We start from the raw sequence: 13,309 nt of genomic DNA on the forward strand, positions 1-13,309 counted from the left end.
CAGCAGTTCCACTTATTTTCAGGTCTTTGCCTCCAGAGATACAGCTGAGGGTTTCCTAGCTAAGGCTCCCAAGTCCTGATACATCTCTATTAACTCCTGATCTAAGCAACATTTGCACCGTTCATAATATACAGGTCTGCGGATACAAGCTTTGCAAATTAATTCTTGTCGGCTGTGCAACCTCCTTTCATCATGGAAGTACCTAAAAGCTATCCTGTAGTGCCAGGGGGCAATTCTAGAGATAACTCTTACGGGGAAGGGAAGGGGCACAAAAGGTCATTACTGGGGAAGAATGGATTTTATTATTTATAGCAGTTTTATGCTGCTCTTCCGCTGAAAAGGCTCCCAGGGCAGCTGACAAAGATTAGCAAGTCAGGGTGGAAGAAAAATGTGAATACTTATTATTATTATTATTTGTTTGTTTAGAGCAGGGTTTCCCAAACTTGGCCCTCCAGATGTTTTTGGACTATAATTCCCTGACCACTGGTCCTGCTAGCTAGGGATGATGGGAGTTGTAGTCCAAAAACAGCTGGAAACCTAAGTTTGGGAAACCCTGACTTAAGAGCATTTTTACCCTACCCTTCAGGCAAAAAAGACTTCCAGAGGTGCGAAGATACATGTCAAGAAAAATAGCACACTTTTAAGGCTTAGCTGCAAAGCGCTTACAATGACCAGCTGGCATGATACAGTTCAAGGAAGAGGAGGAATCAAAAGCTGCTGGTTTTGCAGTTGAGCTGACAGAGTGGCCCCACTTCCCTTCCTCTGCAGCCTGATGGAATGGCTACCCCCAGGTGACAGTTGATGCAGGGGGCAACCTGATGGCAGCTGGCTTCTCAGTGAGATGATGGAGTGGCCACGCTTGCCTTCTTCTCTTTGCAAAACACGTTTTTTTAAATATAGCAGCATTTACAATGGCAACACATTGGTTCGGTTTATTAAACCTAAGCGCTCATTATTCTGAAAACCAGCAAGCAGTGTCGACAGCTCTCTTGAAAATCCAGAAACTCTGGCTCCAACTCTATCCGTGCTTACTCCAAAGTCAATTCCCGGTGAATTCAACAGGGTTAGGTTCCAGGTGAGCGTGCCGTAGGGCTGCAGGCTTGATAGCCAAATTGTTTTACACTTTTGTCAAGGGCTACCTCCAGCTGAAGGCAAGGCAATGGATATTCACGTGGAACAACTGAATGGTGAAACACACAACCAATCAGGTGTCACTTATATTTCTCATGAAAGTCAAGTATTAGAATCCTAGAATTGTAGAGCTGGAAGACACCCCCAAGGGTCATCTAGTCCAACCCCCTGCAATGCAGGAATCTCAGCTAAAGCATCCATGACAGATGGCCATCCAACCACTGCTTTAACCTTCCAGGAAAGAGAGTCCACCACCTCTTGAGGGAAACTCTTCCACGGCTGAACAGCTCTTACTGTCAGAAAGTTCTTCCTGAAGTTTAGCTGGTATCTCCTTTCTTGTAACTTGAATCCATTGGTACAGGTCCTACCCTCTAGAGCAGGAGAAAAAAAGCTTGCTCCATCTTCTGTATTCATTACATTTTTAACAAAACAGATTAGGAGCTACAGCAGTCCTCCTGGATTGCCAGTTTTCTTCACAACACTCAGTTATTTCCCCCCCCCCTAGAGTTTTAGTTCAGGCTCCACAAAGCCTCTTGTCACATTCCTGGTGTCCTACAAATGGCGTTAACTTCAGAGAGTTATCAAAGTTTGGGTTCAGCCACCTAACCACAACTTTCTGGTTAGGGTCCAGGCAAGTGCCCTTCTGCATGGCTTAGATTTCACCGAGAAAGCCAGGGCCAGCTAGAAGTGGCACATCATGCAAATTGCAAAGATTTCCTCCAAAACATTCCTAAATTGAGCCTTAGTCTGCTTAATTGTGTTTAGCCATTTCCCTTACCACAGAGATTTCTCCCTGACTCATGGATGGATAATATACAGTGCCCAGAATGTTTAACTACTCAGACAAAACCATGCATCTTTTTTTTCTTCCAAGCTGCAACTCATTTAATCCTCCTATTTCCAACCCATCTGCTAGCCAGTCCTTGGTGCATGTTCACAATTAAACGCAACGCAAGTTCGCACATAAATTTTACAAACTTGAAACACAGAATACGACAGCGAAAAACAATCCTTCTTCTAATGATATGTTTTGGACTGAGGACGGGGAGGGAGAAAGGAAGCAGGAAAATGTCTCACATCCCAACTCACTCCACCGTCAGCCTTACTCACGACCGTCCAGGAAGCATGACGAGATTGCTTGAAAATTTTCCAGCACTGCCTCCATGCTTAGAAACAAATCTTTCAGGCCAGTCGCATTTTTCAGCCTCCAGTACTCAAGAGAGAATCACTCTTTTTTGTAGTATCTGTCTTTCAACAAGGAAGGCTGCTCCAGGTATGTAGACTGCAAGGCTGGTCTCACTCAAGTCTGTAGCTTGTTCAGCATTCAAGCATTCTGCCCTGCCCCCTTTCATCCTCTGACCTGTCTTCCATGTCCCAACACCACTTCCCTGGCTCTGAGCCTTCCTCTCCTGAGGTTTCCCTAGCAGGCATGGCCAAACTTGGCCCTCCAGATGTTTTGGGACTACAATTCCCATCATCCATGACCACTGATCCTGTTAGCTAGGGATGATGGGAGTTGTAGTCCCAAAACATATGGCGGGCCAAGTTTGGCCATGCCTGCAGGGGGTTCTCTGGCAGGAGCCTCCCACCATTCTTCACCATCCAGCCAGTCCCTAACATCTGATTTCTTTTATCTGGGGCTCTGCTCTCCTAGAAGCAGCAAACACACTTATTTCCATTTCCGCACACTGTTCATCAACTCATCAACAGATTTCAGCTGCTAAGGACAAGTAACATTCCTCAAATGCTTGAGCCCTCTTTGAATATCTATAGGGTCCTGAAACACAACTTCTGGCTTTAGCGTGCACATTTCAGTAATGTTGTCGATTCACTTTAATAATTAGGGAGAACTTACCCAAAATGCACAGTATTCCATCTGGCTGGGATTTGCTGCTCTGCGTCAGGATGTTCTGAATTTGTCGAAGGCGGCTACAACTGCGAAGAAAAATGGGAGACGGTTAGAGGCGATGCTTAAAAAGGACTTCAATCTGTTGGGAGCCAAGGCTTGCTGAAAGAGATCTGTCATCTGGCAAACCAGCAGTTCTGAAACTGTCAGTATTCATATACACTTAGTGGAAGCAGGCCTTTGCTCATTCCACATCATTTTGCAAAATGCTCTCTCTGTCTCCAACCATCAGCCCACTCGCTTTTCCTCTGTGATTTCTGCCTCATCACTTTAAAGCATTTCTACCAGTTGGATTAATTTATCTTCCACCTTTTGTGCCTGCTGAAAACAAAAGTATTTTTCACTCAATTCAGGGCACTTGGCAAAGTAGGCGTTAGATATCCAGGAGGTCACTGACACAATTGTGCACTGGAACTCAGGCTGAGCGTCCACCGCAAGCCAGGGTGTGCCTTGTGCTGGCCTGTGAGGTCCTGAGGATTGACTTTCTCTTTGAGTACTCCCAGAAGGGGTTTCATTCCTAATCTGAATTGCAGCACATTCCCTTTGATCATAAACACCAAGTAACCCTGTCAACAGACCAGTGCATGATTTTACTCTCAAACCACACCAGGGTGGCCAAACAGGCATGCCTTGACATGCAAAGAGTTGACCTTCGTTCTGAATGCAAAGAGCTAATGAACATAATGCAAGAGGAGCCCATAAAACTAGCAACATAAGAGTTATGGCTATCATCCATCTCCCATATTCATCAGACACAGTTCAGAACTGCATGGGCACACCCAACTGGACTTCCCCCCCTGCAAAGAGGGGGCCCTCCATGCTTGCCTCATTATTGGTTTTTGAAAGACAGTTTTGCAAGCGATGTGCGAGACCACAGTTATGGGAAAGTGTCAAAAGGAATTATTACTTCAACTATTTATATATTGCTGAATTGCAATCATCTCTACAACCAAAGTTAGTTATGAGGTCCCCGGATGACAACCGTTATCTAACATTTGCAAAGCCTGATAGTTTGATCACTATGTATACAATTTGCTATTATTCCATTATCTACAAGGCGGGAGCACAATGGAACCAAATGATTTTTTCCCTTTGAACCTGGATCTTGTATAAAATTTCTTTTAGATGTGTGGACATGATTCTTGTTGGAACTTTCAGCCAAATCCATCTCCTTTCACCCAGGTAACTTTGCTCATTTCTTTATAAATGTTCCCTTTAGACTATATGAATTCACGACTATGATATAAATTTGCCAGTCTACCCTTTGTGCAATTGTTGTTGTTGTTTAGTCCATAACGTGCGGCGACAAGAAGGGCGATTTGCATTGTCACGTGCCTGGCGGCCGCCAATACACGACACTGACCCGCCGGTAAGGAAGCCGGCCGGGTCACGACGCAGGGCGAGCGCAGCTCTCAACAGCCACCACCACGGCCTTGGACGTGAGAGGCGGCCGGCGGGTGCTGCTGCTGCTGTTTGTCTCGCTCTCGGTGCTCTTGCTGGCGGCGCCCGGGGCTTGATCGGCGCGAGGCCGCGGGCCGACAAGCAGAACAGCCTCCGGAGGGCAGCCAGCAGCGTCTACGAGGGAGTGAGCGGCCTCTTCGGCGAGGAGCACGTGCGCGCCCTGCAGAAGGTGAGGCGCCTGGCCTGGACTGAGGAGGGGCAGGCCCGTTGCTCCCAGGGGGTCACGCGGGTTCCAATGGCTATTTTTACAGGACACATCTTTATGGCAATATTTCTCCTCCTCTTTCCCAAAGCTCAGTGCAAACGACTAGAGGGTGGTTTTAGACAAACTTAAAGAAGCTGGCTGGATGAGCTCAACCTGAAACTTGCTGAGCAAAGGATTGTGCTGGCAGAGAAATCAGCGGCTTGTGAAGCCTTATTACAGGAGATTGCAACCAACACAGCAATTGGCAAGTGTTTCTTACAGTCATAATTATATAGTCAATATAGGGCGGCACAGAGTTAAATTTTTTAACTTTTTTAATGGTGGTGTGCCTCGTGATTTTTTTCATGGAACAAGTGTGCCTTGGCCCAAAAAAGGTTGAGAAACACTGATGTACAGTCAAAGCTCGGTTCTCAAACGGCTCCATTTTCAAAAGTTTTGGCTTCCGAACACTGAAAACCCGGAAGTAAATGCTCCGGTTTACGAATCTTTTTCGGAACCCGAACATCTGACGCAGTTTTCGCTTGAGAGCAGGAAGCTCTTGCAACCAATCGGAAGCCGCGCCTCAGTTGTCAAATGTTTTGGAAGTTGAACGGTCTTCCAGAATGGATTACATTTGACAACCGCGGTTTGACTGTAACAGGAAGGGGAGTTTGTAGATGTTGCCTCCAGCGAACTCTGCAAATCAGAGAGGCTGCCAAGGTGGAGATCTTAGGTCCGCTGGCAGCATAGGATGCTATCAGATCAACAATCCATTCAGCTCAGTACTGGCTGCACCAGCCTTAACCAACCTCACATTCTCCAGATGTTTTGTGATGCTGGCTGGGTAAATTTTGAAAAAAGCAAAAGGCTTAACAACAACAACAACAACAACAACAACAACTTCAGAGGAGGCTTTGGTGATCCTGCTCTTTGCTGGCCTTGGGTGGGTGAAGAGGTTTTTTTGGGGGGGGTGCGTGTAGCAAACTGCCCTGTGATTCTCAGATGAAGGGTGGTAAATAAACTTATTAAATAGCAACAATAAATAAGTTGTGGAAAATCTTTGCATTCACAAAATCTGCATTGTTTATTTATTTCATAAGGTTGTTGTTGTTTATTCATTTAGTCGTGTCCGACTCTTCGTGACCCCATGGACCAGAGCACGCCAGGCACTCCTGTCTTCCACTGTCTCCCGCAGTTTGGTCAAACTCATGTTCGTAGCTTCGAGAACACTGTCCAACCATCTCGTCCTCCGTCGTCCCCTTCTCCTAGTGCCCTCAATCTTTCCCAACATCAGGGTCTTTTCCAGGGAGTCTTCTCATGAGGTGGCCAAAGTATTGGAGCCTCAGCTTCAGGATCTGTCCTTCCAGTGAGCACTCAGGGCTGGTTTCCTTTAGAATGGATGAGTTTGATCTTCTTGCAGTCCATGGGACTCTCAAGAGTCTCCTCCAGCACCATAATTCAAAATTTGTGCAATTATATAGTAATTTTCAAAATGATTTATCTGTTCTTAAGGGTCCGTACTGTCTCATTAAACATATGGATATAACCATGGTCGACATCTATTGTTTTAAAGATCTCAGCAAGTGTGTTGGGGAGCAGATGCAGCCCATGAACCAAGCATACCCCAAGGAAGAGTATATTGGATCAGAAGCATTCATTTATTTCTCCTGAAACAGCAGGTGAAAGTGTTATCAAAATAACACATAGGGGGGAAATAACGCTGTAATTCTGAGCAAACAGCGTTATATACAGGCTTAGAGGAAGGGGGTTTCCTGTGAACTTCCCTAACTGAAAAGTTCACAGTCAGTCGGCTGGATGAGCTGCTGCCCTGGTTATAGAGTCACTGACATGCCTCTTCCTGTTTATGCAGAAACAGCATCCCGCGCACAAAAGAATTTGCTTGCAAAGTTGACAAGCCAAACGGCACAGTCACAGCAAGGAGTCACTAGATCAGGCATAGGCAAACTCGGCCCTCCAGATGTATTGGGACTACAACTCCCATCATCCCTAGCTAACAGGACCAGTGGTCAGGGATGATGGGAGTCGTAGTCCCAAAAACATCTGGATGGCAATGTTTGTCTATGATGCACTAGATCATGAGACAAAGGTGCATGCTCAATGTCTGACGGTGCAGGAGAAGATAGATTGCACATTTTTTAAAAAAAAAATGGGGTGGAGAGAAACAATAAGCAGGTGTGTAAGGTTATGGATGGTGTGGGGGAAATGAATAGAAAGAAGTTTTTCTCCCTCTCATTTAGAAGCTGGGATCATCCCACGAAGCTAAACGCTGGAAGACTCAGGACAAACAGAAGTACTTCACATAGCAAATTTAGAATTCGCTACCCCAAGCTGTGGTGGTTCCTTAATCCCCTTCTAAAGCTATATCGGGGGCCAAGTCATGGAGGATAAGACATGCTGCTAGTTATGATGGATGGCTTCACACTGCCTGCAAAATTGGATGCTGCATGGCTGAGAATACCAGTTGCTGGGGCACAACAATGGGAGGGGGCTATTGCCTTCCTGTTCTGCTTGAGGCCTCCCCTTGGGGGTTGTCTGGTCAGCTATTGTGACAACAGGATGCCAGACTAGGCAGGCCTTTGGTCTGATCCAGCATGTCTCTTACGCTCACTTGTTCCATGCTTTAAGTAAATGAGGAAAGTATTGTATGCTTAGCAATGGAGGTTAGCGGGGGAAAAACATTTCACCACCATTTCCTAGTTCTATATTGCAGCTGGAAGCTACATGCACAATGGAAGCCAGAAAACCATTCCAGAAACCCGTTCACCTGCCACAGATGAAGCCGCAAAGTCACTGGGGCCAGTGATAGAATTTATTCTGAATGGTCACATTTACTCACTAGTAATTTTGCAGTTGCATGTCTGTAGTAAAATTAAGCATCCAATTTGTAATGTTCTTCAGTTATATTTCCAAGTAAACTTTAATGCCTAAGCTAGACAAATCCTCACACAACCTTTCAGAGGAGTAGCTGCAGGCATAGGGTGGTATACAAATTTATAATAATAATAATAATAATAATAATAATAATAGCTATGCTTGTCTGTGGTAACAAACAAGGAAGCTTGTGCCAGCTTAAAGACTAAGGGTGATAACTAAAGTTAGTCACACTCAGAGCAGACCCACTGAAACCAATGGACTTAAGTCAGGGGTTGGCAAACTACGGTCCGGGGGCCGGTTGTAGCCCGCCAGGCTAGTAAATCTGGCCCGTGGACCCTGCTGCCCGCTTGGTCAGTCCCCATGCTGAGCTAAACCGGCGCGGTGTGGCGTTTCCTTGAAAAGAAGCCGCGGACGCCTCGCCACGCGGGGACTGACTTCCACGATGCTGCCACAGAACTTCCTGCAGCCAATCCAAAGCCACGGACACCTCTGGGCGGGCAGCAACGCTGGTGCGGCTTCAGATTTTCCTGACCCCTGACTTAAGCTACTTTCAGCACGTCTACTCTGAGTATGACTAACACCGAATACTCACCTAACAAATTTATTGTGGCTGGAGCTTCCATGGAATCGAGTCCATTTCATCAGATGCACTCAATGTTGTTTTCACGTGGCAGAGATATATACAAAAGGGTGGGGAGAGATGTTTTTGGAGATATCAAGAGTCAGCCGGCAAGAAGTGTGCCTCACTTTCATCTCAAGCCTTTGTGAGGATAAAGTCAACCAACAGGTTGTGCTACATTTGATACGGATGGCCACAGCGCTATCTAGACTGCCTGGGGAAAATAACACCACACCTATGGGTATACGAGGTCAGGTGAGCTAGCAACAGTTGTGGACTTATTTGCAAGGGTGCTTTAGGTATGCGTACTAGGGGTGCAAAAGAAACCGGGGTGCTTCTTCCCTCCAAACATCGATTCTGTAGCAAGAGGAAGGGCAGAAGATAGGGCAAGATCTACTACTGCATCACTGGGTGATTTGTAGTAGATCAGGGATTGAACCTGGGACCTTCTGGCATACAGTACAAAGAAGATCCTCAGGCACCGAGCCATTCCCTGGGGTAATCAGGAAATGATTTTTTTCTGAGTTTTTGCACCCAAATCCAGTTAGATCTCGGGGTGTCTAATAGACACTGCAAGCCAAAAGTCTCCCTTCCCCCGCTGCAGCAGGTATAGTAATGAAAGACTCCTATGGCAAGGGGCTTCCACACAGCAGCTTCTATCCCTAAGATCAGATGCCAAGCTGGAGGAAAAGCAATCCTAGAAAAGAACAGGGAGAAGTATAGTGGTGGGACTGCCTAGGTCAATGGTGGGGTTGCAGCCTGGGAGACCAGCAAGAAGGGAAACTGAAGAGAGATGAAAAGGGATATGTTTGACAAAGAGAATGAACATCCAAGATGCTCACAGAGTCAATTCAGTTCAGCATTGGTGCAAACCAACATATTTGTTGAGTGGAAGGGGTATGAGTTGACCATGGACTGGGCACGGACCCTTAACTTGCTATAGCTCCCATAAAGTCACTGGGTAGAGGAGTGGTCTGAGTAAAGAGGGGTGGTCTGCTTCTCCCACGTCCAAGCCCATACCCACCACTCCACTCCCAGCTGCAAAGAGAGCATGCAAAGAATGCAAGGGTTTTTATTATAACTGAGCAGGACTGGTTTACTGAGGCCTGGAAGATCTCACTAAGGAAAGGACGCCAGCCATGTAGTCCAGAGTGGGCTTGCTAGAGAGACCCCAGTATGCAGGAAAGGAAGGAGACACGCCACTATAATATTATCCTGGGCTCCAAATGTCTTCACGCTTACTGTCATTTGAAGAGGGAACTTATAAATTCAAATAAGCTTTCATGCTCTATGAGAGCTGCGCATTCAGCGGTTTAACGGAATTTTATTTAAGGAACATGGAAAATGTTTCCCTTTCCCTTTTGACAGGCAGCCAGGGCTTTTGGTTGTTTGCGCGCCAACCTCTAGTTCCAGCCCGCTCATTTTGAAGTGCTTGAAAGAGACACAAGAAATATCATCTTGTGACATTTCTCCAGTTGTAGCATAGGAAGACAGGCACACAGAAACACAACCAGCCTTTGTGCAAACACTGTTATATTTGCAAAGCAGTTCACAAGCGTCATTTAGCAACCCAGGAAGTACATTTTCTGCAGTGAGGCAACTGCTTCTCTCTTAGCACCATTTGATTTGCAAAGTACCGTTAAGTTAAACAAGGAATGGGGGGGAATTGGAATGGAATGCCATTGCAATCTGGGAAGAGAATGTGAACAGATGACATTCTAAGGGGCGGGCAAATGTTGTAGGCTGCTCAGCACTTACATCTGTTTCTCCAGAACAAATCCCCAAGGTAGCTCTGAAACAGCAGCTCCTTTCCCAAGGTCATTCGCTCTGCTAAGCTAATAGAGCTTCATTAGAAGCCATTTGCTTGCTTGCTTGCTTTTTTAAAAAAATAGCTTAAATAATCAGAACTCAAAAGAAGAAAATCAGAAGCCAAGTCTTGCATTCTTTCCAATTACTGAACAGGAATATCTGGAGACGGGGCTTTTCTCACACAAACAACTGTAAAACACAGGCCTGCAGAAAATTCCCCCCTCCTAGGCATCTCCCCCCACCCCCGACGCACACACTTGTGACTAATTTAATTTACCACCCCACAAGAAAGAGGAATTTAACCTTCACGCAGGCAGCCATGTAAACATATTGCAAAGAGAAAGGCTGCTATTCTTTGTGCCTGTCTGGGAGGGCTTAGGAGGCATGCGCACACACACTTTTAAGAATTTGATCTCATCCTTGCTTTGTGGATTTGCTATGAAAGGAGAGGGAAGGCTGGGAACAAAAGAAAGATGCTCGGAAATATTTTCGCACGTTCCAAGACTCCAAAGGGGTATCGCACCAAAACGCCTTGGCTTTTATTATGGCCTGATTTAAAAGATGCATTGCCCTGGCTTTACAGTGGTACAGGACATTATCCAGCTCTCTGCAAGCATATTTAAATATAATTGTGTTCAATATTCCAGTTCATAATATTGTTTCCCAACATACTCAACAACCATCCAAATGACAGAGGAGAAGCTCCCAAACTGTCCCATTCTACAGTCCCATCACCACCACAAGCCACCTCCTTATTAGAGCTTCCACCAATCTCACTTAGCCCAAACATTCTGAACCCACCATCACAGCTTTCTCCACCTCCCTCCATCAGCCTATTCTGCATGAAGGATGGGGAAATAACCCAAGAGATTATGTATGTGTTCCCAAGTCTTTTTTTCCAGCCCCACACCAACATCAGCCATTTTCCATCACACTCTTTGACTCTGAACCCTCCCTTGAAGACCTTCCATCTTGAATCTGTACCAGACCCAAAGCATCCAGCCAAGACTCTTCTCTCTTCAACCCATGACTCTATGATTGATAAACTACAACTCGAAAAGGTGCCAGGAGAGCTCAAATGCACCCACAGGGCACTGCTTATTGGCCCAGACCCTGCAACACTCACACAACTCATCCTAGTAGCTGCCTTCAGTAACTGGTATCTCAATGCACATTGATCTCCCAACCTCTGTTATCAACCTAACTACTCATCCACATAGGGGTTGGGCCTTGGGCAAACTCTTAGCCCTCTGAAAACACTTTGGCGGTGGGTGGGGTGGGGGTGGAAGAATAACTAGGAATTTGATCTACGACCCTAAACTTGCCTGGAACCCAAATCAACAGGATCTGCTGCCAAGGGTATGCTCAGGTGAGCTAGCGATGAGACTTTAAATTTTTCGAATTATTTGGTCCCTGAAAAAGGGTGCCACAAAACCAATATGAGCCCTTACAGAGAGGGCCAAATGGAAACTACTGTAGTAAGCCAGCTCCCCAGTCTTGCATCCACAGCCTTCCTGCCTCTGGGAGCCCCCTATGCTTCCTACCCCACACCAATTTCCTGTACTGTATTCTGTAAACATCTACCACTAAGCCCTTACCCTTCCTAGACCCACCACCCAATAACCCACTCCCTACACATCTTGCCCTCTAGCCTCCCAGGCTCCTTACAACAGTTACTCACCCCCCGACACATATTCTGTGCTGAGGTGACCCCATGTCGGCCATACTAACCTCCACCTAGACCCAACAGCCCCTCTCCTTCATTGACCCTCTGCATATTTATGCAGCAAGGCAGACCCTCCAACAGAACCCACCTCAGCTCAACCCAAACCTCAAGTCCACCCCCCAACCAGGCCCCTCACCATCTGCCTCTAGCCCAGGCACCCCCAAACTCAGTCCTCCAGATATTTTTGGGACTACAACTCCCATCATCCCTAGCTAACAGGACCAGTGGTCAGGGATGATGGGAATTGTAGTCCCAAAAACCTCTGGAGGGCCGAGTTTGGGGATGCCTGCTCTAGCCCTTCCCCACTCCCTGCCTTGCCTCCCTCAAGCAGCACCTACTGCTAGCGCCCCCTAACCCTTCCCACCCTCAGCTCTTGGCTGCACAACAACTCCCCTATTTCCAAACTCCCAGCAACCCCCGCCCTTATTGACACCCCCATATACATAGTCTGCACCAGAATGCACCCAGATTCTGTACCAAAGCACACCTTCGCCAGGCACACCTCACCCCACGCCTGCACCAAAGCAACCCCCCTGAATATCTGCATCATGACATTCCCTGCCCCTTACACCCCACACGACCCTAACCCTTTGACAGTTGTTCAGGCAGATGCGTGTTTTTTTTTGCAAGGCCAACTCCTTTGTTGCTTAAGGCCACATGTTCTGGCTTTGTTTCATTGGATTTTTGATTTTGTGCTGTGGCAACCTGCCCTGGGACCTTATGGTGTGTGTCTGTATATGTAATACACATGCATGTATAAAATGATGCATGCTCACCCCACCACCACCTTTGCACGGGTGGCCACTCCCTCTAGAGCCCACCCAGGGCAGCCCCACCCCACCCCCTGCTCTCTTCCCCTTCCCCCTCCTCGTCTCCCCCCACCTACCCCTCACTCCCCCCTCCCCCTGTCCCCCACCCCTCTCATTTCCCCTCCCCCCCCGCCTCCCGTTGCCCCTCTCCTCTCCTTTCTCCAGACCCCACCCAGGGCAGCTCCACTGTCACCCCCCCTTCCCTCGCCCCTCACCTGACGCTGGGCTGGGCGCCTCCCCGGGCCTTCGGGCGCCCTCTTCGGGCCGGAGGCAGCAGCAGGGGGTTCCGTGCCGAGGGGAGCAGCGCCATTGTCCTGTCAGCCCAGCACCCGCCGCCTCCGCCGCCTGCTCTCCTGCTCGGCTTCGTCTTCCCCGCAGCACCGAGCGGGGGGGAGGAGGAGCGGGGGACGCGCCAACTGCGCCTCAGCTGGAGGGAGAAGGAGGCGAGCCGTTGCCCTTCCGCCCCACCCACGGCGCCCCCCGCCCGCAGGCTCTTCTCGTTGCGCCCCCCTCCTCAATCGCTCGCAATGGTACGTCCCGACAGGACCAGCTGTTCTAAGGGAGGAAGAGTGTGGAGGAGGAGGAGGCGGGGAACGGCCCCGCCCCGCAGCAACCGTTGCCGGGCGACGCGCCGCCCCGCCCCCTGGCAACGCGCACTCTCCTTAACGCGGACGCGGAAGAAGGGCCTTCCTTAGCAACGGCGCTCGTCGTCAGGATTTCGCCTTAGCAACAGGGGCTGCGAGGCTGGCGCTAGGCCTCCCTCGACGGA

General features: G+C 48.0%; 1 protein-coding gene across 2 annotated transcripts in view; it reads right to left on the bottom strand.

The window, feature by feature from the left end:
• DNAAF9 (dynein axonemal assembly factor 9) overlaps positions 1-13,097 on the bottom strand; it is a 74,878-nt gene extending 61,781 nt beyond the window's left edge. For both annotated transcript variants that reach the window (XM_060278335.2, XM_088661155.1), the window contains exons 1-2: positions 12,756-13,097; positions 2,987-3,066 (exon numbers count right to left, since the gene is read on the bottom strand). In XM_060278335.2, coding sequence (XP_060134318.2) covers positions 2,987-3,066; positions 12,756-12,850 — 175 coding nt within the window. In that variant the 5' untranslated portion in view covers positions 12,851-13,097. The remainder of the gene's footprint in view (positions 1-2,986; positions 3,067-12,755) is intronic.
• Between the last annotated feature and the right edge of the window lie 212 nt (positions 13,098-13,309).

Source organism: Zootoca vivipara, chromosome Z1 (assembly GCF_965207765.1).
Source record: "Zootoca vivipara chromosome Z1, rZooViv2.hap1.1, whole genome shotgun sequence".
Classification (NCBI taxonomy): Eukaryota; Metazoa; Chordata; class Lepidosauria; order Squamata; family Lacertidae; genus Zootoca; species Zootoca vivipara.